Here is a 27,901-nt window from a genome sequence, read left to right on the forward strand (position 1 = left end):
AAAGGCACCATTAGACACAGCAGGAGACAGCAAGGCGTTGTACTAAAGCTTAGAAAATGAATGATTTAATAGTGGCAGATCTAAACCACCTGGAATTTTCCACTGGGTGTTATGACCTGTTTTTTTTAACATCTCTGAACATAATAAAAGATTCTAGGATAGTTATTATTATCCGCCACTGTTAAAATAATTTATTTTTCAACGTGTGTTACAGAGTGACAACATTCTACTGCCGTATTCTTTAAGCGATCCTCGTTACAAAAATAAATATGTGAGCCAATTATATGACCAGCTGTCAGTACAATGTACAAAGACATGTGGACATGTACAAGCACATTATGACCAGCATTTTACCCCACATGTAATTGTCCTATTATAGTTCCTTTTCTGGACTTAAAATACAATTGGAGTACTGGTTTGAACCACAACTAAAGTTTTTATCCGTGTGTGGTTCTTGTAAATGAAATGTTGCTTCTAAATTCACTTTCCTGATCTGTAGTGGAGTCCTCTTTTGTTGAACAAAACATCATACTGAATCCAATTTTGCATGTTAGATAGCATTTAATATCCAAGAGTGTATTTTTTGTGTTAATGTAAATCTTCATCTTGACAGCAAGACATAAATCTTAAGTAACTCTAATAAATTGGTAGATCAGTTTTTGAACAATTACCTATACAGCAAGAATTTTAGTATAAGGCAATATTTTTTGTTCAGCATTTCACAAACACTTACTTTAATTCACAGTAGAACAGAAATGTATTAAAAGGGGTTTCTTAACTTCACAGCTTTCATATTATACAAACTAAATATCCTTTTAAGTTTAATGTCTTTTTTTATATAATTATGATTTAGCCTAGATATCTCAGACAATCAGGTGCCAGTACCATTGAAGTCTGTAAAGGGAAGAATGCATCAAATCGTGATCTGAGCATTACAACAGCACTTCAAGGCCACCATTCTTTGGTCTGTAATGTGCACAGAATAATTGCTTCTATACATCATGTAGTCACAGCTTGGATTAAGAGGTGAGGAGTGTTATGATGCATTTTTAAACAGCAGAGGATAAAAGTCTTTGTACCATCACTGAATATAATAAAAACACTTCAGAGTTCATGTTGCAACGTGTTTACCTGTTTAAGGCGGTATATAGGTTTGCCAATGTCTTATATGGGCCTATATGACAAGTTACCACCTTAATTCAGTTGCAAAACACAATATGTGTGTATATGTCGGGTGTGCATATGGGGGAAAAAAAATAAAAGATACAAAACAAAGCTACTGATTGACTTGTTATTAAAAAAATATTCAGTTTTCGAATATGGTAAGTGATGTTTTTTGATAAATCTCTTAACCATACTGTATTGGGCATCAAAATGTTACCAGCATGCTTCGAAGAAAGGTGTTGGAGAAAGAAAAGCATAAACAGAACACAACAGCCAGGTTTAAAGTTTGCTTTATATATATATATATGTTTTAGATCTGAATATTAATGTCAAAAATACATACTATGGTTTTACATATATAGCTTTTACACTACATTACAATGCCTAACATGACAAACATCACATGTGCAGTAAATGAAACATTAACTTAAATATTAAATAACTGACGAATAAAATAGAAGATGTAAACACTAAAACTAGTTAAGGTATTTTCTATTGCAACACTTCTGATAAAGTAGTTCTGTAACAGTACAAAACAAAAGTTATTAGGATATTACTATTTTAATTTCCAGTCATCTTGGAAATACACAGTGCTCTTGTGATGTCACTTTTTTCAAAACTGGTCCATGGTCTGATAGGAGCACTGCAGCTCTTACAGAACATCACCAAAGTATTTAAAAAGTGTCATGAATTAGTTTAACTAAACATATGCCTTTATACAAAAATGGTCTATTTTACAAAGATCAGCATCTCTGTGAAAAAGGAGGGTTTGCTGGAGCTTCTGTATACGATTTGAGCTCATATGCTGCACCACTATCAACTTCCATGGATTTGCGAGAAAACAGGAGCCTTATGTCTCTATGGAGGTAGATCTTTCCAGATTTGGAGCTCTGGAACCTAAAACAGATCAAACAAAAACTTGTTAGCAGATTTGCCCATGTTGGATAGAAATGCTTTACACTTGTATGTTTTATCTGTAACTATTCTTTTATCAAAGGTCTTGTCTATTTTCTTTATGTATCAGGGCGTGATTATCAGGAATTTGGGGCAAGGGAAATTAAGTGTAAAAAGTAGCAAGGATGTCAATTTAAGGAAGAAAAAGAAATACGTTGGTGCAGTCATCCTTTTTTTGTGTTTATTATTTTAATGTATTCCTGTTGCAGAAGTTTTCCAGTGTTGTTTTTCCTCTACACACCTCAACAAACCGGTGAAGTAACAGTAGCTCCACTCTATTTTGAATGTTTCCAAGGAAATACTCTGCATGCAAAATTCAAATAAAGAAATGTTTTCGTTTCCCCATCTACATCAAGTTATTCTGTTATTATGACTCAATTTCCTCCAGTAATTAACTATAATTACTTCAGTCATCCTCAGGCCCTTGTAAAGGAACATGGAAAGATACATACAGTACACTACAGTATGTTAATCAAAAGATACTTGGTAGACAAGGGTTCTGCTTTATATTCCTCACCTCAGATGGATGAGGTAGCGCAATATTCTTTCCTCGGTCTGCAGGAGGTTTTTTTTATTGACATTTCCATTCATGTCACGTTTCATGGGAATAGAATATGTCCTTTGTCGAAGGAATGTCTGGTGATTGGCTGGCATCTCTCTCAAGTCATAAATCACAACAAACATCTTCACCACAGTCTTGCTGGGATTGAATAAGGTCTAAAAAGCATAATGTAGCAGTGTGTTCATTTCAGAGCATAAAAAGTCATTCAAATTTAGGCTAGTTGTTTTACAGTGATTAATGCAGTATTTATGAATAGATTCACTTTAGGATTAGGCCTTGCAATAATAAAACTGTTGTTTTAAAACTGTATCAATATAATAATAGCATTTCTATGGACCGAAGTTGGATTTTTAGACTATTTCTCAATTTTTCTTACTTTTCCCTAATTACACTGTCCCACTCCCACTCTGGGACTGCAAATTTTCAAATCTGCACTTACCACTTGAATTGTTCCTGAAGGAGGTACTCGATAACCCCTTTTTCCTAGGGACTCCAAGTTAATTACACCCTAAAAACAAAGAGTTGAATATATGTATTCATTTCTGCACTAATTTTGCAAGGCACGAGAATTCGTAAAATGAATGGCCGCCAAAACAGTATTGTACTAATACTGTACTGCAATCCAATATGGAAAAATTGAAGTAATTTGATCCCCGATCACCTGATTCACCCGACATCAAATATTGCCTTGATAACTGACATTTATAGCTCACAGCATACTGTACTGTATTATAAAACTTGGACTGAGAGACTGCAGTTGTGTTAGTTATTGCATTTGTACTAGGTATTAAATACGGTACATTGTTATTGAAGTTGTACTAAGTACGAACTGGCTTTTATTTATTTATTTTCTGTACAACGCTTTGGGATGCTGATCATGAAAAGCGTTTTATAAAGTTGAATGTTGCTGAATAAACTGTCAATTCAACTGAGCTATGCCCGTGCACACCGCAAATATAAAGGGCGCTAATGTCAACCACATTTTCTGGCTGTGAAAATAAGAGGTTTACAGTACCCCTTTGCTTGTGCTTCGCGGTGTCAGGTGCTAACAGTGTTTCTTTAAGCAATTTTACAATACATGTGGACAGATAATTAAAGATATGAGGACCAGTTACTGAAATTCCAGCAATTTCCTACTTGTAATAATACATTTGACAGGAAATACCTCCAGATCTGATGTGTTTGACACTGTAGTGGATCTTACCTTGTATGGAGAGGGCGCATTGTCATCTGAAACACTGTAGAACGACACTTCCACTGGGAGGGTCATATGACTGGGACAAAATGTTCCACTCGCTCCAACCTCTGTGGTGAAACCTTCAATGGTGCCTAGTGGCTCCAATCGGTGGTTCAAGACAGATTCCTGTAGACATGAAATATGGATTCTGTTCAACTTGGCTGTTCCATTCATAGATTGCATTCAATTCTCCTCTCTTCTGGCTACACTTGTGTGTGTGTTTTGGATAACCGAGATGACAATTCTGAAGATCTATATACAGTATAAGGCAACATGATATCTGTATGGATTATTAGGTCGTGGACACAAATAATGAGAACAGTACATAAGGTTTATTAGTTAACAGGGGTTTACAGACCATTAAAAAATATATTATAATAATAATAATAATAAACTACTTCAAATACTTACAGCACTGATGAAATATTATTGTATAGCAATTATAAGGGAACTGAGCATCACCAGAGTTACTTTCCATCCATGTCATTGAGCCAGACAAAGGACATTCAATTCTACATGCAAACTGATTAGCCCAGCCCACTATGAAGTGCTGTTAACCTTAAGTAACCTACTGTAATTCACCACAGTGAATCATACCATAATAGCAATGACACAGACATGTATTTTTAATTTGAGCTTATAAAACATGTATAAGTACATACCTCAAAATTTCCCAAAAGGCTGAGACTTGCTGGTGGAGCACTTGTACTTAAGAGTTGTTGGCCTTGTTCTTCATCATCTTCTGTTTTCAAAGACACTCTGTTAAATACAAAACAATATGTTTAGCATTGAATTTTCTCTGGTTACCCATACAGGATGTACATTTCATTAAAACGTAATAATGCTGTTAATTGTATATTGATTTCATACTGAACTGTTTATAGAGCCAATCTGTCATTGGTTTGTAAACATAAAAGCTGACAGCAGGTGGCAGTGCTTCATGTAGCTTGCTTTTGTACCAAAGCCTGTGCAATGTAAAAACTGCCATCACAGATCAGAAAATGCTTATGGTAACTAAACATGATACTTATTAGTGCAGCAAGTTCCAAAAAGCAACAGGACGGGATTAGTTTGTGATTAGTTTACAGAAGAGCCTAGTACTGGTAAAATCTCAAAGACTTGAACGGCTTAACCCAACTTAAAACAAGAGCAAGCTTCCAGTTACTGTTTGAATCCAGTCAGAGCTGTATTTAAACGTTAAGCTAAACAGTTCAATTAATTAAATTAAATATTCTAGTATCAACCTTCTGCCCATGCATACCAAAACTGAAAAATATCAGTTAAAAGAAGAAAAATACCTTTTTGTGCTAGACCATGGCAGGCCTTTACAATGTGATAATGACGTAGCCAAATCAAAATATCCAGTTTGTGTTCTTCTTTGAGGAACCTACAAAAACAATGCTACGTTTAATGCATGTATCTGTGAAATTAAAGTATGCTTTTGGAAAACTCTTGGTTCACAAAAATCCATACAAAAAGACACTTATTACAGACATATGACTAAGTACAATAATTTAAAAGGATCATATGCACTTAAAAACAAATATATTTAACAGTATATACAAGATGGTGAACAAGGTGGTACAATGTACCTTCAGAAAATACAAATCAACTAAAATAGTAACCCACCCAGGTCCAGTGCTTCTAAAATTCCATAGACAAAATGCACCAGTCGACTAAAAAAAAAGTATTTACTTTACTTTAGCAGTGTGGAGTAGTGGTTAGGGCTCTGGACTCTTGACCGGAGGGTTGTGGGTTCAATCCCCAGTGGGGGACACTGCTGTTGTACCCTTGAGCAAGGTACTTTACCTAGATTGCTCCAGTAATAACCCAACTGTATAAATGGGTAAAAATAATGTATGCATGTAAAAATAATGTGATATCTGTATAATGTGAAATAATGTATAATGTGATATGTTGTAACAATTGTAAGTCGCCCTGGATAAGGGCGTCTGCTAAGAAATAAATAATAATAATAATAATAATAATAATAATAATAATACTTTACTGGCTAAACCAGTCCAACAGGTAAAAGCATTATTATTATTTCCAATGTTAAGATGGAAAAAGAGATGTTTATGAACTCAGAAAAGGCAGGAAATGTCCTTCTGTGTGCAAAAGCAGTTAAAAAGTTAGTCAGAACTTTTCATTAAACAAGTTCTGATGCCATGATGAGTCACAGACTCAGACTTTCATCACCTGACTTGAGGGATAAAGAACAAATGCTTTTCTTTACTGCCGAAGCATATTGCATGTCAGCATCGTGTTATTTAAATATATGAAACTTGTGGCAAGCAGACCACTAAAGGGCTGCAGGACATTAAAAGACACTCATAAGTTCAAGTATTTTTGGACTATAATAAACTATCTTGGCTTTCAGGAAGGCCCAGCTTTGATTTTCAAGTATTGAATTTATTTGAGAATTTTTAATGCAATAACGTTTCGCATGTGGTTTACAGAAATGCACCTCAGTTTAAACCATGAGATTAGAACTTACTGGGCTTGAAAGCAGAGGCAGCCCGGTGCACGGATGGAAGGCTTTTGCTGCAATCCCATCTAAAGAGCGACGGTTCTGCTTCTTCCAGACATTGCAAGGCTTCAGGGGAGACGGCGCATTAACGTTCTGTGTAAAACAGAATAAAAATGTTCATTAAAATGCATTCAAATTAGGCATTTCATGGTACAGAATAGGCTTATTTTTTTTCTAAATATATAGCAAACACTTAAGTTTGAAAGGTTCATGTTTTTGGCATTTATTTTCTTACATGCAGAGTTTCTGAGCTGACTCTCCTGTATGAAACTTTCTTAGTCCACATGCAAATCTGATGCAGTATACATCTGAACGTGGATTGCATTGTGACCATTAGCAGTTTCAAGCGATTGGCTGTGATTGATTAACAAGGCCTGTAAATAGGCCAAGTGGATCCCCATGGGCTGTGAAAACAAATCCTCCCCAGTTCAGTCCCCTGCACCTCAATATGAACTACACTGTTCCACACTTGTGCAGCAAGCATTACGTCAAAATATCCTTAAGGGCTGATGTAATTATAAGAGTAGTACTACAAGCTTCACCCTACATGCAAACCATTCGCCCCTATCTACAGTTATTTCACAAATAATTGCTTCTTAATGCTAATTTAATGGTTGGTTTCACAGTCCTCATTTAGCACTCGTCTTGGACTACCTATTGTTATTTTGCTAAAATCGGGGTCTGTGAAACCAGCTGTTTGTTATACAAAAACTGTTTATTCAATGTGTAACATAATGTCCCATTGTGGATTTAAATGACTTACCAACACATTCAAGTCCTGTGCTCGTTCAGCCTTTCCTTTCAAGTCTTCATGGAAACCTCTCACTATAGGGATGGTAAAGGTGCTGGGGTCTTTGTTTTCATCCTGCAAAGATGTGCATTTCTCTGCTTGATCCCGACCTTTCAAATTGTTGATCTCTTTATGTGAACGGGTTTCTGTAAGCTGAAACTTGTTTTGTTCATACACTTCTTTAGTTCTTTCAAAACAATCTTTATACAGAACGTTATCTGGGCCCTTTTTGGCATTGTGTAAACTATCTGACGTTTGTAATTCAGATTTGGGTCTTGTGTCTTCAAGTTTTTTGCAGGCCTCATACTGCAGGTTTAAGGAACAGTCAGGTTTATTATTGTCAGGAACATTTGTTCTGCTACTTTTAATGTTTGTGCAAATGTGTACATCAGTGCTGTTTGTGTTAATTAAAAGTCGAGAGGTATCTTGGCATGGTACAGGGTCTTCCTTCTGACCCTTAGAACTAGAACATAGTCTATTTGTTTTATTTGGTTCTTTCACCATGCCTTCTTTGCAAATTTCATATGTGCTATTTAGCAGACCATTGCATTTGTTTTGGGACTGCTGAATTGTGTCTTGTACTAGTCTTGAAATATCCTGAACAGTTTTGGATATTCTAGAACCCTCACTTGAGTCTGGTAAAAGCAGCCTTCTCCGTGCCCCTGGCATGGGGGAAGACCTGAGCTCACTATCAATTTTGGCTTTGCTACATAAACTCACAGGTGTGTCAGAGGAAGAGGACCTGCTCTTTCCTTCACAATTGTTTTCTGGGAAAGCACCATCTTGGGGGGTACAGTTGGTTGAGGAGGGATCTTTACTGTTTTTAAATAGGCTGTCTTCTTCAGAAGAACTCCAGAAGGAATTTGAGCCAAGCAAGTTTGGTTCACGGTTGCTGAATAGGCTTCCAGGGATATGCGGTGCAGTTGGATCACAATAATTCAGATGCTGGGCAATGCGTGCAATAACCTCTTGCCTCTCTTGAAGAAGGGACCCAATAAGGGGGTTGGTTTCTCTGGCAGATAGTCTAGTACACTGGCTCGCAGGTACATGTGAATCCGCCAACGACAATGACTTGAATGACTGGATTTGCGTCTCAGAGGGTTGCATCTTGGAACTTTCTCCACGGCTTGTTGAACTATAGTCCTGATTCTTAGGCTGCCTTGATCTTACATCAGAACCATTGTTTAATTTGGAATAATACCATCTTACAGCTTTGCCGGCGGAACTGGCCTCAGGTGGTGAACATTTTCTTGGGTTTACAACACTGTCTGGTAAAGGTGACCAGGTTGGTTTACTAAAAAGCTGTGGAGAGCCCTGCAGACTGCATTGGTTTACTTCTGTGATGTCACAATGCTTAGAATTTTCCTCCTGTTCCTGGATCTTCTTTCCATAGACAGTTAGGCTGGTGTGAATGCTACATTTTAAAACTGGGTAATTAGGCTGTCTAGGGAGGGACTGGACGCGCACTTTCAAGGCAACACTGTGAGAAACATTGGGAACTGGAAAGATGTGTTCGGTTGGGGGTTGGGTGAAATGCCAAATCAATTCTTCTTCCGCAGCACTTATCCTAAAAGAAAGAACAACAAATAAACACAAAATTTACAGCAGAATATACAAAATGTTAACACATTACTTGCAACAAACAGCTTGCTAGTATGCATTCCTTTTCTTACCTGTACAAAATATTTCGTGGAACAACTCCATGTGATGCACTTAACCATGCACTCAACTGTGAGAAGAACACATATGAGCGGACTGCCAACAGAAGGGTCTTTTCTTCAATAAACCGATCTCCACTTCTAAATGGTACAAAAAGGACACAAAACATTGACAAGCATACTTTTTTCAGTATGATTTGCTGTATCCTCCTCCTTAGGACTTTAATTAAATTGACTATCTGAAGAAATTGAAAACCAACATATGTAAATCAACATGTTAGTTTACTGTATACATTCAACCAGGAAGATGCAAAATCCAGCATTTCATTCTTTCTACTAACACCCATATTTACCAAACAAACGGATCTAAGCAATCTTGAAAGCTTGTTTGTTGGTCCTTCTTTTTTATTTCTTGACCAATAGGGCTTAATACAGAAATAGTTTTTTTCACACACAATCATGAATAACTTGTATATAGTACTGAGGTAGATATTATCCTTGATTATGTCGAATGACCTCGATATACATACCGCTTTGTGTTTTATTTATTTTTTGTTCTGTATATGCTTTGTAGACATTAATATGAAAACATACATCTTGAGGAAAAAGTGTCACGTGCTTTTGTTTTAGGATTCTGGGCATTGTTGTCATCAAGATACCAGTCTTGAGCTTTTTCCAAATGGTATGATTTGACAGATTAACTAAGAAACCACAATACCAAGGGTGTAACCAAGACTTACTGTCTGGGAACTGGCTGTAAGGTCCACCTTTCTAGCAACAAAGCATCCTGTTTGATGGCAGGATCATTTATGTCATTCCCTTCAGAAGTGGAACCTTCATCACTATAGCAACAGTCTGGAAGCAGCATCACTTCAACCATAATGGGAATATTATTCCGCCAGAGAAGCACCACTTCAGACCTTGTCCTTCTGGCTTGTCGGCACTGTCAATGCATTAGACATCACACATATTTAAACAAAGTTAATAACTCGCTAGAAGTCCTTTCGTGCTAGCAGACCATTCTTTGGTTTATTTTTCATAAATTACAGGACTCCACTGTGAATCCTTGTGTACCAGTTAATGTGCGACACATTCCAAATGCACTTCAGATCTCTGGTTATACAGAGCTTTCACAATTTCAGCTGTTTATTCTTTTATTAACTATGTGTATGTGAGGCCAGCACATTAAGTCGATTCGTTTTAGGGTCCCGGCAGCAGGCCTAATATGGTTACAATTTTTTTTTTTTTTTTTTATAAACATGCACAACTACCCCAACAAGTACAAAAAGGGACACAGGGTAGTGTATATCACAGAAAAAATACTGGCTCTAAAATTACAATGCACATGAAAAAGCATGCATATTATACTTCGTGGCAAACACATGATAAAAACAGCTTTGAGACTAAAACGTATTCTGCAAGTACAACTCTAAGCATTCCCATTCATTGCTTAAAAAGGGATTATCCAGCTTGATGCAGTTTGGTTTGCTTGTGTAATGTACCTGTGGTAATTTATCACTGCATTCATGCTTGGTGTTAACCAGCTGCCCCGACTGTGCTGGAGGGCAGTGGAGTCCTTCTGTTCTACCCTTCACAGAGCATTCTGGCGTTCGGCCTTCAGTGATCAACAAGGTCAGGAAGACCAGCAAGTCTTCCGCATCATATTCAAAATATTCCTCAGAGGCATCTGCAAAAAACAAAACAATATCAGATTTAAAACGGACGCTTTGCTTTCAACAGAGCCTTTCCACTGTAGAAATGCCAAAAAGGTGACCACTCTGGAGTAGGGCTTATTAACATCGGTGTCAAGCCAGACACATTTTATTATCCAAAAATCATGGCAAAGATAACTAAACTGATTCTGTACTACAAAAATCAATGTTCTCTGCAAGCTTTATCAGAACAAAATGTTGCTGCAAATAGAAATTACTTTGTTTTAGAGATACTATTGTCAGTTGCAATAGTGAACAAAACACAGTGGGCATGCCAGCTCCAGGTTAATGATACAAAACTGGTAGACAATCATAAAGAGAATTGCTATAGACTTCTAGCTGGAATCCATCCATTAAAAAGAGCTCAGACTTTATTTGTTATGAATAAAATCTCAGTGACCTACTCTGTATATCCCTATTGACTATACTGTAGCTTTAATATGGTCACCTGAGCTTTGACCTTACAAAACATTGCTGGATTACTGCTTTACACACCAAAAAAAACAAAAAAAAAAAAAAACAAAACAAAAAAAACACACACAGGCAAGAATAAAATGCTTGGCGATTTGACATGCATTCCAGCTTTAGTCAAACAGCCTTAGGCCTATGTTAATTCGTATGCTTTAAGAAATCTAAAAAAAAGTGACAAAGAAACAATTAAACAAATATGTGCAAATAATTAATGAAAATACTTTAAAAAGAATCAAAACTTGCAGTGTGCTCTGGCTAACTTATTTTATTCACATTTACATTATTGTACTGTGATGTACAGGGCGATAAAGTAAGTTTATCATATCACGTTGATGTGGTAAACTTACTTTCTAATCACCCTGTACATTGTGGCAAATTGCTATTTTTGTAACAATACGAAAGGTAAACACTTCACGATCTACAGTTTGTGCATTAAAAAGGGAAGAGAATGCATAGGGAAATACAGTGGATCCTTTGTTAGTCCTGCTGTACAAGATTCAGGCAAAGCTAGCACAAAGAATTGAAATTCAGCAGTCCTCTGTGAATCAGGCTGCAGCTGCAGGCATTCTTTATAAATTAAACAAAGGTCTTGGATAGTCCGAAGCCCATTAAATGTTTCACTAATACCTACATTGGAAGGCCTTATTTGCCTATCACAGAATTAGACATGTATTCAGTGGGATATTTTTAGTACATTTCCACAACAAAAGACAAAAATAATTCTCAAGTACTCACTGTGGAAGGCTGATTTTCTTGATTCATGTCATTGCAAAAAAATCAAAAGAGGCGAACAACGTAATTTTGGAATTCTATAGAAACACCTCTTGCACTTATATTAAAAACACATTCAATGCAAGTCTACATCTTCAGTAGTTGAGAGCTTTATTTCAATAGAAGTTCCAGCATGTAAAGATCTTATCACTTCGAATGACCTAACAGTAAAGAAAACAAAAAACAGACTGTACAAATTGCAGTCTTGTATAGCTGTGTACAGTATTCACAGCACATACTTTTTTACTGAGGCACACTTCCATGGAACACTGCACATACACAGCTGATGTTATTTAAAGAACTCCAGCCAGATGGACTTGGAGAAGTCAGCATAATCACAACAGTCTAAAAGCTTTTTCTGTACTCTTAATAACAAAACAAAGTTTGCAAATGATTGAATACCTAGAATCATAAACTATAGGCTTAAACAAATTTACACAAGACAGGAAGAAGTCTATCTTAAAGCACTTGGCCCAAGGAGCTCCACCCATAAAGTACAGAAACCACAGGCTGACAAAATACAGCAGGCACAACAAAAATGTGTTATTTTCAGTGGTTACGCACCTTTGTCTATAATAGAAAACTACATCTGAGCAGTGGGAACAAGACACTATAAAGCAGATCCAGGGATGGATTCAGGCAAGAGTGCTTAATTACACAACTTACTTCATTTCATGTATAGTGACATGAGATTAACTGGCTGTACAGAGTTGTAGGAAATGCAAAAATGACTTCCTTGGCAACAGAACAGTGTTTAAATGTATATAAATTTAGACAGCACCAGCAACACATGGTGTCATTTACATGGAGTCAGGCGTGTGTGTGCGTGTCATGTGAATGCATGCTGCTTGTTAATACCCAGTGAAAGAGAAATCGATTTTTAATGTACTGTTTACTTGGCCAGTGTATGCGTGACTCTGAGAGTTAGCCAATTCCAGTCAAAAGGAGATTGATTTTAGACTTGTTTTTATTACACACAGAATGAGAAGCCACTGATGCAAACAGCCACAGTGACAGACTCTCCAGTTCCAAAAAGCCAAGGCTTACTAAAGTACATTAACTTATTATATGTAATTAAACACGGATGTGTGTACAAACTCAATGCCGACATATCTATAAAAGATTATTTCCTGTATCCAGCATCTGTACTAAATTACAAGCCATCTGAAAACACCATTTCGTTATTTAAAAGAAAACAAAACAAAAAAGATTTCGTTATTTATGTTCTTTCTGTACAGCATTATATACAAGTTAACCTTAGCAAAGTTTTAAAAACAGTGTTGAAACATTATCTCTTTTCCATATAAAGCTGAAAACCTTCTCTCACTGTCAAAAAAACAAGACACCTTCTTCCCTGCTGCCTGCTGGTCTCTTCCAAAGGAATGTACACAAACCAGCCAGCTGATGCAAGCTGATGTAAGCTGATGTAACCAAGATCTGGGGCAGCTGGGAACGGTTAGTGAGAGGCACAACACACCCTGCGTTTGTCAGTTGAGTAGCACTGAGGCTTTCAGATGAAGTTTTCCTCCCTCTTCCCTTTAGCACGTGATGAAACCTCAGTCTTCCACTGGACAATGGGGGGACTCGAGGATACTGGCTCTACAGTGGTGATCATACACTGCCTTGGCTGGATTCTGTCAGGGCATTATACTCCCACCCAATGTTCTTTGTGATTTTTGTGCATTGAGTGAACTGGGTTAAAGGTAAAGCTTTCTAAGCAGGAAAGACTAATTAAGGGCCTTGGGGGGGGGGGGGGATATGTAAACAGTTTTTCTCTTTTTACTTTAGTCTACCAGGGAGAACAGGCCCTAGTAATGCGAGAAAAACTAAACCAGGGGAGTGCAGGAAAAGTGTGAGACATTTACACCTGTTTTAAAGGCTCAATAGCATGTGTACACAGCAGGATATTGTTTATTTTAGTGTGCTTGAGCTGTATTTCCCTTCTTCAGTTATTTGCCTAATTAAATGCCATTTTGAGAAGTGTTTAATGTTATTCTGAGGGATGTCCCTCTTAGACACTGAAGAAATTGCTAAAGATGAACGGTTTGGCTGTGAAAATAAAATCTGAATTTGGTCCCACCTCCTTTCCCATTTATTATTTATTTCTTAGCAGACGCCCTTATCCAGGGCGACTTACAATTGTTACAGAATATCACATTATTTTTACATACAATTACCCATTCATACAGTTGGGTTTTTACTGGAGCAATCTAGGTAAAGTACCTTGCTCAAGGGTACAACAGCAGTGTCCCTCACTGGGGATTGAACCCACGACCCTCTGGTTAGGAGTCCAGAGCCCTAACCACTACTCCACACTGCTGCCTATGAACGCTTTACTTAAAGGGGACTACACCATAGCATTTCTGTACCGGTTCATTCCCTACAGTATTTTCATTGGTACTCATGGCATATGTCACCCACTGGACTTTAGTCACTTTGTAGCCCCCTGAACTCTAAACAGCTAAAAATGTCATCTGTACAGCAATATATTTAATGACATAGTAGGCGTCTCACCAGTACTGGACTACTCAGTATTAGAAATGAAAATGGTCAACAGTAACTAGAGAATAAATCAACTGCTGGCACATGAGCAGGCCTTAGAAGCAACCACAGGTACAGATACTATACAAGCTACTACTACAAGGAAAAAAGAAAAAAAAAAAAAGCCTTGGGTTGATTAACTTCTGAGAATTCAATCATGCCATAACAACATTCCTCCGTCTCCCATCGTAAATTCTATATATGACAAAATCATATATGATTATACAAAAGGCAGACAATTATCTTTGGTACTTTTTTTCTTAAGTATACAGGCACTGTTAGAGTAAAATAAACCTTAAGCCCAGCATACATGAGGGCAGACAAAATATTTCCTTGTGTGTGCTGGATGTTTCCGTGTTTCTAGAAACACGAAAACATGTTTCCCGAAGCAGACCAGGGTTCTACTTTGAGAAACATCTTCAAAAAACATTTAGCCTTTGGGGGCTCCCGAGTGGTGCATCCAGTAAAAGCACTCGCTAGAGTGCAGGATGCGCTCTATAGCCTGGACATCGCCGGTTCGAGTCCAGGCTATTCCACAGCCGACCGTGGACGGGAGCTCCCAGGGGGCGGCGCTCAATTGGCCGAGCGTCGTCCGGGGGGAGGGAGGTTTAGGTTGGCCAGGGTGTCCTCGGCTCACCGCGCACCAGCGACCCCTGTAGTCTGGCCGGGCGCCTGCGGGCTTGCCTGTAAGCTGCCCAGAGCTGCGTTGTCCTCAGACGCTGTAGCTCTGAGGCGGCTGCATGGTGAGTCTGCAGAGTGTAAAGAAGCGGGCGGCTGACGGCACACGCTTCGGAGGACAGCGTGTGTTCATCTTCGCCCCTCCCGAGTCAGCGCAGGAGTGGTAGTAGTGAGCTGAGCCTAAAAATAATTGGGCATTTCAAATTGGGGAGAAAATAATAAAAACTAATTGGCAACGACTAAATTTATAAAAAAAACAACAAATAAAAAAAACAAACATTTAGCCTTTAGCCAATCAGGAGACACACTGTGAGCATGAGTCATCGGTCATCGGTCATGACCTCTACAAAAGATGACATGGTTTGGAATCCTGCTACAATTAATCGTTTTATTGATATGTACACTGATGCACAGCAGTGTCATTTCGGGTTATTCGTAGTCCTATAAGCCTCAGCAGCTCCTCTAAAGTGTCTGGATCCATACGAACCAAATTGTGATAACTTAAGCGTAGCTCATTTAAAACATTAGGGTACGCTCCTCTCTCCTCACAATTTCGGATCCATTCCCTTGTCCAAACGACTCAGTTCCTGTGCTTTCCCATTGTTTTACAAAGCTTTAGCGCAATTATAAGTGCCGCACCACTCAGTGCAATAAGGCTTTCCTACACTTCTGAAGCGTGCTGCAGGAATTCTAGTTTGCTGCTTGAAAAAGGGCTTTAGGAAAAATTAAGACATATTCAATGTTTTTTTTTTCTGAAAGCAGAATATGGAATAGTATTTGCCATCTTTACTCAAAGTACGTATATTACTGATTGTTGTCATGGCAGTTACTGCGTTTGCCAAGATATCCTTTCATTTCAAGTGCCGTTACAGAGAATTTGCATTAGCTAAAGTAATGAGGGCTTTGCCAACAACATCTCTGTGATTACGAGTTACACAATACACACATGCTCAATACAGCTGTCCCTTTCCAGCAACATATTTCTGAAGGCAGGGGTTGGGGGGGGGGGGCTCCCCAACAGGTGTCACATGTTCATTGAAGAACAGCTCATTAATAAATAATACTGTTCTCGAGACACACAGTGCCCAAATGAGATCACTACAGAATTAGTTCTTGCTGTAGAAACTAGAAAATACTGATCTGATTTTTCTTTTCATACGTTCAATGTGCGTGCTTGAGGGCGTTTACTAGAGAGTTTTTAATGTCAAGAAGACAAAACAGTTACAAGCACAGCAATTCAGCTTTTGAAATGCAAGGGTGCATGACATTATCAGGGTTAAAAATAGTTCTTTTGAAAACAGTTTTCCTTGCGCATTTGTTAAACTGGACTGATGTATAGAGTGGCAAATGTATACTTGATAAGAGAACAAAGAATCATGACTGTTTTACCACTGCTCATTTGCCTGCCTTTGCATGTTTTAAAGACACACAGACACTATAGATACTAGTGTTAGTGTGTTTGCTGCAGTACACCAAAGGGCAATCCATTGTGCTGTAGATAAGAGAGATACGTGAACAACAAGCTTTTATACACAACAGTAGGCTGAAGGCTGCAGAAACTGGTTAAAAAAGGTCAAACAAAAGGGCTTGACATAAGGGATTGATTGACACCCTTTTCAATAGCCCTAAATTAAGGTTTATCCTTCCTGAATTATTATTTTTACTTTACCTTCCACATTTGTATTAAACTTTATTTAAAATAGGGGGTTTCATTGAGATTAAAAAGGCAGACCTGGTCAAGAAAAATACCTTGAAGCAGAAAATTAAGCCAGGTGGAAAAGTTTAATACGATATGCAGTCAAGCAGCTTCTCTGTTATGCTGTAGGTATACACTGTGCTGGTTCTAGGCGTGTGTTATTGTCATCCCCTTTGGTAACTCGGATGAACTATTTCTTTATCAGTTGTCCTTAACCCTGATGCCATGTTTTTATCTCCAGAGCACAGACAGCTGACTCACCCGATTGGGCTCCAAGAAGGTTAGTTGCATCACTGTTTTTAAGCTGCATGCGAATAATGATGCAAAACGAGTTCTGTTTTTGTAAATTATGATTTATTATGACTTTTCATTCGGCCATGTAGGTCCTACTTATCAAAGCTGTTTACTCCAGGGAGAGATCTGCCTTATTTATGTGAACGAAATCCAAAATCCAGTAAAATGTTACATGACTGAACTGGTGCAAACTTCACACTTTTTTTTGGTTCTTAGAGGCCATTTACTCTGGAATAAATTGTGCTCCTGGTTAACTGTAAAAAATTACTATATATTCATTACTTAAATCGATTATCAGATTTTATAAACATTTTGATGGCCAAAACATCCCTTTCCAAAAGAGCTTCAAAGCAGAAATGGTGTAATACATTAAACAGCTTTCTTATTTGACAGGTAAAGATAAATGCATTGCATTTGTTTTATAATACAGCTTTATGATTATGCAAGCTTATTCAAACAGGCAAACCATTTAGAAATGGCAAGATAATCCAAGAAACCCAAAAGTGTGACCAACAAAATGAATGGATAATGCATTAAATCTTCAGTCCACTGATTTACTACTATAAAAACTGTGTGCTGCAGGCATCTGCAATGTATTACTGAAAGAATGAGCAAATCTTTTGAGATTTCCATATGCCAATTGTGAAAATATTGCACTATTCTTTAGATTGCAAATTTAAAAACACAAAACTACCAAGCTTTTGGCATTGAAGTGTTAAACATACAATAATGAAATGTGTGCATTTCAGTGGTATAAGAATGTTCTTTTTATTAACAAAATACAAAAAAAGTACACAACTGGAATACCAATTAAAATAAACCCACCCAATAACAGTGCTTTGTATACTTTTGTACATGTCTTGTCCTAGTGACCCATAAGCAGAACTCAATTTCTTTTTTTACAGTTCGTACTGATTGGCTGTGCAGTAATGGCTTTCAAAAGTGGGCCACAAAGCAATGCTGGCAGGATGTCAAAGATCTGCTTTATTGTGTGCAATCCAGACTGTGTGCCTTGCCTAGCGGAGGGAGAAAGTTATCCAAAGGCCTGTTCCTGTTTTTGCTTCTATCTTTAGCAAACATCACTTCCCAGTGGCTCTGCTTTTCACAACTGGAAGAAGGTTCCTAAAAACATTTATATTGAATACCCTGAACTTGCATACACATTATATAATAAACAGGAGTCTTTGTGAATGCACAGACGGGAAAATAATAATAATAATAAAATGGTCTAATGCACCGTTTTTCAGACCTGTAGTTAAAATTGACCCCTTCCAAACCAGTTTTGTGCAAATTTGTTTGCAGGAACTGGCTATTGAGAACCTAAGAAAGACAAAGTTAAATGTATTGACTACTCTACATATTGTGTTTATGTAAAGTCAATTTATTAGTAACCTTTCCAAGTCGGATTTAAGAGAAAAAAAAGGCAAGCTTTGAACACTATACAACAAGTAAACATATGGAATTCTCTGATGTAACCACCCTAAGCTACATGTATTCTACCAACTTATTCTTCACAATATTCTTAATGTATTGATGCTTGACCTTTAGTGAACAACTTGGGAGTATCTTCAATAAGCAAGGGCAAATGCCCAATTTAGACAAATCAATGTGTTGACTAATTTGAATTAGGCAAATTGTTTTTCTTATTGAGGTCACGCATTTGTGGTTAATTCTACTGTACACAGAATATATGAACACATTAAATAAAATGTCTACCACTTGAATCGATCTTCACCTCAAAATTGTTACAGTGTAGTAATGTTGCCATCAACTTTTTAACCTTCCAATATGGCCAAGGGGGTGTGGACTAATTAAAAAACAATGTGTGTTTGAGTCTGACCTTGCAGATAGAAAACAGCTGACATGAGGCCTTCGTAGTTCAAACATGTGCTGAAAAGAGGGCCACAGTTCAGGGTCCTTTGGGCTCTGTGAATAGAAACTTCTGTAAAACATCTGAGCCTCACTGTTGAAGCACGAGACAAATACCTCTGGAACAGAGAGCAGACCACAGGACACTGCTTACTCAATCCCTGGATCCAAGTATATTGCGAAGTAGTGAAGGACTTGACATGAACATCTCAAGTTACCTACTGCTTAGCTAAAGCCGATGTATACTCTCAAGCTCTGCACGCCAAAAATAACCCCACTCTTCTATTTAAAGCCACAAAGGTATGGCATTTTATTTTATAGCATCCATTTATAAGCATAAAACACAAACAAATATATTTTCATTTTACAATCAAGATTCTTGATAACAGAAAATAGACTATGTACTTTATGCTTACGATTGTAAGTCGCCCTGGATAAGGGCATCTGCTAAGAAATAAATAATAATAATAATAATAATAATAATAATAAGCTATTGTATTGGGTACTGGTAAATATATATATATATATATATATATATATATATATATATATATATATATATATATATATATATATATATATATATATATCAATACATTAACATTCCATCTTGAATTGCATTACAATGTGCTTGTACTTCATAAGGTCTGAGACAGATTTCTGCTGCAGTGACATAACTACTGCTGGCTTTAATCTCTGCATTAACTAATTTGCCAGATAAAGAATGAAAGTCACTTTTGTAAGGCCAGTACTGTACCTACAGGCAAAACAATTCTATAAAATGCTGTAAACAAACACATCTGAAGTCATCAGTTGTAACAGAAACCACAGAAATCTAAAATTGCCTTGAAAGATCTCTTTAGCAGGGGTCTACTGGTTCAATGTCATTTGCATACAATAAGCTGTTTCTGCCCTGCAGCAGTCAAATAATGACACAGTATTATTAAAGCAGAGGACATTTGTTACCGAGACAAAGTACACTCCAACTTAATGTCAAAGGAAACATGACCTACATAATAGAAACAAGACACAAAGGAATAGCACAAGCCTGCCTCTGCCTTGTGCGTTAGAAACAGAGAAGATTAATTGACACCAAATCTACTGGATTTCTGCACATTAACAATCAGATGTCAGACAAATGGAAAAAACTAAACAGATTTTGATAAATAATTTACCATGTATAATAAAATGTGGGTAAATACTGCACAAGGTAGTTGTTTGTTTAGCTTTTGCTGTTTAAAACTTTAGTTTGATGTTCAGGTACAATTTAAATAAGTCATCATTCAGGGGAGAGTTATGGGATATTATGGGGGATGAAAAATTATCTTAGCACTACTACAACTATTAACCAACAATAATAGTAGTAATACTACTACCGGGGCAGCAGTGTGGAGTAGTGGTTAGGGCTCTGGACTTGTGACCGGAGGGTCGTGGGTTCAATCCCAGGTGGGGGACACTACTGCTGTAACTTTGAGCAAGGTGCTTTACCTAGATTGCTCCAGTAAAAACCCAGCTGTATAAATGGGTAATTGTATGTAAAAAAATAGTGAAAACAAAAGAAAAAAATGTAATTGTATGTAAAAATAATGTGATATCTTGTAACAATTGTAAGTCGCCCTGGATAAGGGCATCTGCTAAGAAATAAATACTACTACTACTAATAATAACAAACTATATACAATGCTTTTATGTATGATTCACTTCATGTGAGAACTCCTTTAAAGCTAGTTGTCCTTATAAATGTATGGCCTTCACTCAATTATTCCACGGTCACTAGAATATAAATACACTTTATCACCTGAGGTGCATGAATGATACTGGCACAGACCAGTACATTCATAATCACTGCTTCTGAAAAACAAATAGCCTGGCTGGCTTTGTACAAGTGCTTGGGAGAAAGGAGTATTGGGAACAAAGAGATGGCAAGGGAAATGGTTGAACAGGCACAGGAAAATGTAGTAGTCAATTCAGGGAATGAGGGGTTATTTTCAAATTTCAGATCCTATTGACCGATTATGAATGCACCACATTTGGCTACATTTACTCTGGTGTGACAGTAAGCAATTAACATTGTGAGCTACATAAAATCCTTTAATAACATGACACAGTCTGGCTCCTTTGTGAATCTAAAACAAAATACAAATGTAACCCCTAATGTAAAAAATGACAATGCAACAATAAGAGCTCACTGTTACATCCATGTTTTAAAAAAATAAATGCTAAAACAGCTATGAACATCCCACTCATGAGAAGTAAGATTGCCAAAAACAAACACGACTGCACAGATGGTTACATACTAAAATGACAATTGAAACTGAAAATGTATTCTAAAAGAATGCTGATTTTAGCCATCAATGGGTTAAATGAAAAAGGGATAGAGAATGTGCTGTATTATCATGTCATCTATTTTCTTTGTTCATGTCTTAAGGCACATCACATAAACAATAAAAAGGATAGCAAATCATACATTTACATCATCTAAGAAACACGGCACCCAGTACACACCTTCTCTGTGCAGCCTTTTGTTTTCATTGTAGACCATACTGGACCCCTTGTGTAAAGGAAGTTGCCTCCTGGCTACAACTAGGCTACACTGCATGGATCTGAGGGCTCCAGCTGTCTGCAGTAGTCTGTTCTGGCTGCATGTTCCTTTACTGCTATTGCTCTGAAAGGCACACAAGTCTTTTTTTTTTTTTTTTTACAAAAGGAGGCAGATTCAGAACACACATAGCAACAGATCTCGAATCCCAATTGGCTGGGAGGCGGGTTTATACTCCTTCACCACTTGTCAAACGACACTACTGTTTCCTATCTGTTTGGCAGCTGTAAATGTGTTCTTTCTTCTGCTTTACTGAATTCAGCTGAATATCGAGAATGAAAGTGCAGAGCAAAACACAGGGCCAGAGCTGTGTGTGCTTATGAGCCACATTAACGGTTGTGCATTAGAAACTCATGACAATAAAGATAGGTTAGGCTTCTAAACTTATCAGTCTAATAATTAACTGAGCAACTTTTGGTAAAAAAATAAATAAAATAAAGCCTGCTAAAAGCAAATACCTCAAATTGATTCGCTTTCAAATGAACCAGAGAATTGAAATGTACCTTTTGCTAACTTACATTATCCCACCCTATTTCAACACAGTGGCATGTGTTACTGTATGTATATCTGTATCAGGAGATAGGCCTATACCAATATGTTCATTAAATACATTGTTTGAGACGGTGTTCACATGATTTTGAAATACAAAGTCATGTTTAAAACAGGAAACTTTTACACTGGCACTAGCACTGGTTTTAAGAATTGACAATGGAATTCCTTTAAAAAGTGACCCTACTGTAACTGCATGCTGTACATTTACATTTTCAGTAGGAAAAATGTCAACTTTAAAAACATAAAAGGCTATATTTACTAAGCTTTTGCTCCAGTTCAAGTTTGGCTATTGAGTTGATTAAGTTTGGGAAACTTATTCCACTAAGAAAAACAAAAAAAATGAGTAAATCTGGCCCTATCTACTTTGAACAAGCATACTTTTTTAGCCCAAATTAAATAAAAGCAACAGACTGCTTCCTTCCCTTTTTATCTGTAACCACAAGGTTGAAACATCCTTTCAAAACATTTATTGATCTGTGACTCTCTTTAAAACCAATAGAAACAACATTAAACAGTCTCTTATACTAAAGGAACAACAATTAGAAAGGCTGACATTTCTCAAAGACATTTCGGACTGCAGGTCACAAACAGAACAATCCCAAAGTCTACAGCTATGGCCAAAGGTTTTGCATCGCCTAGAATTTTAGGATTGAGACTAATTAAATGTTAGTTTTTTGTTAAATATATGAAAATCTACAAAGTGGTATGTAATTCAATATGTTAACGTAACGTTTTTCAGCAGGTTTCATTTGACTTTAGGAAGTCCAATTAATTAATTCTGTAGGGTGATGCAAAACTTTTGGCCATAGCTGTAAATTCTGGCATGCTCCTGGACCATATCCACTGATTAGTTACTGAAAATCATGGAGTGCTTCAGCTAAAAGCCAGGCTCATTCCAACAGCAACTTTGGGTTTGGCTAGGTCTCTTCACAGATCTGCGATTGCTCCAGAAGAATTCAACATGAAAAACCTGGGTCTGTCTGTCGCATTATTTTACATTTTACTTATGTATATAGAATTAAAATCTTTCCTTTCCTTTTTTTTTTTTTTTTTTTTTACCAAAAAGGAGGATTTTATAAATAAAGACTAAAGCTAATTCAGATACAGTATGGTACCACTACTTGAGGCAACTTCAGTGCTTCCTTGTTAGATTACCAGCAGCTGAGAACACGTGATACATCTGTTTTTGTGTGTGTAGGGGGGGGGCCTTACGCTTGTGTCATAACAACATAACAAAGCCATACATGTACACTGTTCATCTCACATGCAGCAGCTCCTACATTTTTCTTTTGAGATCTTCAAGCTCCAATTACACACACACAATGTCCTTAAAAACACAGGAAATTAGACCTTCCATTGTTGGACCACAGACCATATTAACTTAAAAACATAAAGCATACAGTACAGTGAATAACATTAGATAAAACTGTTTATCAAGAACATATTAATACAATACTGATTTATAAGAAGCCATGTACTGTATTACCTTCCCTTTAATAAAACAAAACACTGTCATGGGCTTATTTTGTCAAATGAACATAGAGTATCCTTTATTTTCCAGGTAACATATTCAAATATGTTCCAATAGACTTGTATGTATTGAGGCTTAAAATATGTGAGGCACAAATGATCTCCAGCCAGAAGTAAAAAAGAACTTCACCAAATGTAGCTTGTACTAAAGAAAATAAGAGACCTGCCTTTCCCATATGCTGCAAATTTAAAGTGCTTAGGTAATTCTTGGCAAATTTCTCCTAGTCATATGTATCTGCAATACAACAAAGATTTCGACGTACAAGAATTGAACACTCTTACATAACACCGTATCAGAGTGATGCATGGTACTGCCCATGAGATGAAGATCTTCTATAATGCACAAATTGACTACAGCTTTACTTTAATCAGCCATTTCATTTGGGGATCAAGGATGTTGCAGTGCATGTCTGGCAAACACAGTGAAGCTGTTATTTAATCTAAAAAGTGCCACAGAAACAGTCCTACGGCCGAGGGCCAGGCAGTGAAATACAGTGAAACGCTTCAGCAGGATCATTTCATTCATTAATCAATCAATTTCTTGGGGGCTGTTTCTTTTTTTCAATCAGAAATTACTGAATGCAATGAGTTTAGCATTATTTTGACATACGACACTTCATTTGTTATTACTAATTCTAACAAACCTACTGTAAATAAAGTGTTTTAACTCAGTTTAAAAGCTATAAATGTCTAAACATCTATTTTGAGATAAGTGCTCATATGTTTTTAGCAGAAGGTTTGATTACTTTAGGCTGTATCTGAAATAAAGTATTGTATGTCTACCATTTTTTAATAGATCTATCCACGGAGGAAAAAAATGCAGAACATTTTAACAGTTCTATTTTTACATTAATTTAAAAAAAGCTGTATCCTAAAACGGTCATAAATTCTAAGTTTAGGTTACATTCCACTAAGAAGAAACCACAGAAGAAACAAAAATAGTTTCTGATTCCAAGAGACCACAGCACATCGTTATGTCTAACAGATACCTTCAGCTTATGAATATTTTACAGAAATCCAAGTATCTTATCTCATTTTAACTAGTCCTGACGGTGAACTAAATTAGTGTGTTCCATGAATAGCAGTATAAAATACATTTTAAAATGGCACAAACAAACATGTGCTTTTACAAAATAGGCCTGATGTATATTTTTGGGGAACACATACAGTACACAGCTTATACAGTGTCATTAAACGTATAAAGAGCAACTCTGAACCTACAGTACAGAAGATGGCCACAAACTGGGAATGTGCTGGGTATGAATCCAAGATTAGTCACTGACTGGTGAGGCACAGCAATATGGGACAAGTCATGTTAGATACAACCCACATCCACCCCAGATGTAAAAATGATCAGCACCCCTCTGGCAACAGGCTGATTTCATCTAAAAAGTTGTTTTTGTGCACAATTCACAAAAAAAAACCAGTTTGTTTATTGGAACTACTTTATCGGAACTAAGGCCCAGCCACACTTACTCGAAACTCACTCTGTTTCTTTCCTCCGACACATCCAGTTTCCCCTTGAAGAGGAAGTGATTTCATAATAAATCCCGAGGGAAGTCAAATGTCTTGTTTTCAACTGATAATGCTCAGTGTTCATCTCAATATTTTTTACTTCATTAGTAATTGTTTGGCACCCCTATAACTAAGTTGTTCACTATACAGTCTACACAGGTCAGCTGCAGTAAAAAACGATGGGGTCGTATTTCGGCTTGGGGTCCCAACATATGCAAAATATAGTCTCATCGTAAAAATGTGCAGACAAAATAACATCAAATACAGTGGCTGCTGTAACTACTGTAAATACCACTGCCTTATAAACAAAAAAATTGGAAAAGCTCTGGTCTGTGGTTTATATTTAAGGAACATGGAGTCCCAAACAAAAATAGTGCAAAGTGTTTTTTGACCTGTGAACTATTCCAGAAGGTTTTATATATATATAAAAAGGGTAATTATGGGGCTGGTTTCAACCCAGAGGTTTACATTTACATGGAGAAAATCAGTTACTGTCTGTATCAGCAATGCATTTCTACCAATCCCTTTGTGTAAACAAAAACCCTGCCCTGGCCCTTTATTCATTGTATATAAAAAAGCTGAAGAATTATTACCAAAAATACTACCATAGCCAACTGTAGACTACTGTTGGATATCATAAATATTTGTGCATGCTTGCCACTGATCTAGTGTAGGTCAAAGTTTTAACCAGCATCTATTTTGAGCCATGTCTGAATAAGGGATAACAGTATTAGCCTACATTTCAAGCTCTCAAGTCAAAATACTTTTATTTATAAATTTCAAGAGACAGAAAAACTCACAACCATGGACACAGATATGACCCACTACATGATAACATATTATAAAATGCAATGCAGTTCGCTGGCAATAGGCTTAAAAAGCTTATGAAAATGTAGGTTCAACTGGAAGCTTCCCCAAGGGCATAATGTAATGGGAATGACATCTCGGTTTGTTTGTAAACATGAAGTAAAATGGACCTGTGAAAAAGAGTGTGTCTGTATAAATGATATGGCTAGAGGTTTTTAAACAATGTTGCAGTGAAAAGGTTCTTTACTGGACAATGGCTGCAATGGAGCATAAAAGTGAAGGCTGTTTACCAAATGTGAAGATAAATTAGACACACATTCTACTAAAACAAACAACTGTATAACGCATACCTAGTATCTAAGATTTTTAACTAAGACAGAACAGATACTACAGTACAACAAAGGAATGCACAGATTGTGCAAATAGTTTTCTTCAACATTCTAATGTTTAAGGCTCACAGCAGAATGCAATTTATCAGATGATCTTGGGCCTGGTTCGATAAAAAAACATATGCCTGAAATATGGAGCAAGCAATGCTGTTGCACCCAAGGGAACCCATACTGATAATGCTACAGATCTTAGGAACTATCCACATAGACTTGAGACAGTTGTGATAGCAAAAGAAAGAACTGTGAACAGTTGGTAACAGCTTTAAACTAGTGTATTTTTTTAACCACCTAGAAATAGTATGTACTGTAGTATCATCCCCTTTGGAAACTGTTAGTTATTTAAAAAATAATAATAAAAAAAATAAGGTAGTGCAATAGCCTGCATCTAAACATTCCAACCCTGGCCATTGTGAGCCCTTTTAAATATCTGTGGAAGTTATCGATTACACGTGTATGTGTTCTGAATTCTGATTCTAACTTCACTATTACGGATGATGCATTGAAACAAAAACGTTGTTGTTTACACACATTCAGCTGCGGTTACACAGCTGCCAGAGCACTTTTTTTCACTCGTCAATTCCTTTGAGTAACTCGGGGAAGAGCTTGGATTCCAGTGGTGAGACACGTCTCAGCGACAATAACTGAAACCTGTGAAAAACAGCAGTGACACCAAACGAGGTCAATCTTAAAATAGAAAGAAAGTGTTCGTCCAGTTACCTCGATCAGGCTTCATGTTTGTTCCTCTCGGTGGATTGCCCTCCAAATCTCACGAAAGCGGCTGTGTCTCTTCTTTAAACTGTGGACTTCTTGTCTTTGGTGGGGGTTTTTTTTTTTTGGTGGGTCTTATTGTCCTACACAACCTGAATCGCAGAAAAACAAACTATTTCGATATAATCGACTACTTCTGTCTTCTATCTTCTCTTCAAAACAAACACGTATGCATTTGTTGTTGCTAACCAAACATATCCATTACCAGATAATATCCCTTTCAGTAATTTGCTAACCATGAGATTACTTTCGTAAAAACATAAAAAAAAAAGTTTGCTCACAAAACAATTGTTTTGCAGTTTACCTTTTCCTTTACTATATTGTCTAGCCTGCCATCTACTTCAGCCCCCGCCAACCAGCCCTTACAGGTATGCGCTTCTCTTCCGAACTAAAGCAAACCACTCACGCTACACAACACGAATCCCTGTGTATCGAGAAGAAAGCAATGTTCAGCTGGTGAAAACATGCCTCCTTCTTCCTCTTCTTCGTCGCCTTGATGGTATATCATCTCTCCCCTGCTCTCATATTCAGTTATCTTAACCTGCAGTTAATCATCAAGTCTCAGTTTGCTGCCGACACTCAAACGACCTCAGGTGTTTCGAACTAAGCTCGGTAGCTGTGGGCAAGCCTTTAAAATAAGAAGTCATTTAGTTGAAGCTGTACTCCTACAAAAATAGCTGATATAAATAACACTCTCTGGTCTCTCCTCCCCTGCTCTCACTACAGTAAATATATCTGTGGGTCTGCCTCTGCGGGCTCCAGTTGCTCTATCGCTTGTCAAAACAGATCAAGGCAGACCGCTGAAGTCACGTGT

The 27,901-nt window shown here is 37.1% G+C and overlaps 1 protein-coding gene across 4 annotated transcripts; it reads right to left on the minus strand.

The window, feature by feature from the left end:
- Window positions 1-1,438: 1,438 nt before the first annotated feature.
- LOC117428456 (atos homolog protein A-like) lies at window positions 1,439-27,901 on the minus strand. 4 transcript variants are annotated; one of them, XM_058995162.1, is made up of 13 exons: window positions 27,494-27,901; window positions 27,037-27,179; window positions 10,398-10,582; window positions 9,636-9,838; window positions 8,911-9,036; window positions 7,211-8,804; window positions 6,415-6,540; window positions 5,216-5,304; window positions 4,580-4,676; window positions 3,885-4,043; window positions 3,120-3,188; window positions 2,636-2,835; window positions 1,439-2,061 (listed from the first exon to the last, which is right to left on the minus strand). In XM_058995162.1, exons 2-13 carry the CDS (start codon window positions 27,050-27,052, stop codon window positions 1,908-1,910), a joined length of 3,018 nt encoding a protein of 1,005 aa, XP_058851145.1. In that variant the 5' UTR covers window positions 27,053-27,179; window positions 27,494-27,901; the 3' UTR covers window positions 1,439-1,907. The 4 variants fall into 4 exon arrangements, with proteins under 4 accessions (XP_058851145.1, XP_058851144.1, XP_058851143.1 ...); XM_058995161.1 differs by having other exon boundaries at window positions 27,392-27,901; XM_058995160.1 differs by having other exon boundaries at window positions 27,037-27,901.

Source organism: Acipenser ruthenus, chromosome 21 (genome assembly GCF_902713425.1).
Source record: "Acipenser ruthenus chromosome 21, fAciRut3.2 maternal haplotype, whole genome shotgun sequence".
NCBI classification, from domain to species: domain Eukaryota; kingdom Metazoa; phylum Chordata; class Actinopteri; order Acipenseriformes; family Acipenseridae; genus Acipenser; species Acipenser ruthenus.

Excerpts from the sequence above, each read along its gene's own strand:
- LOC117428456 (XM_034047479.3), bottom strand. The coding sequence starts at position 21,526 with ATGCAGTGTAGCCTAGTTGTAGCCAGGAGGCAACTTCCTTTACACAAG. Across the intron at positions 2,836-3,119 it reads CTTCAGGAACAATTCAAGTG|ACCTTATTCAATCCCAGCAA; the intron begins GTAAGTGCAGAT and ends TATGCTTTTTAG. Across the intron at positions 2,062-2,635 it reads CGCTACCTCATCCATCTGAG|GTTCCAGAGCTCCAAATCTG; the intron begins GTGAGGAATATA and ends GATCTGTTTTAG.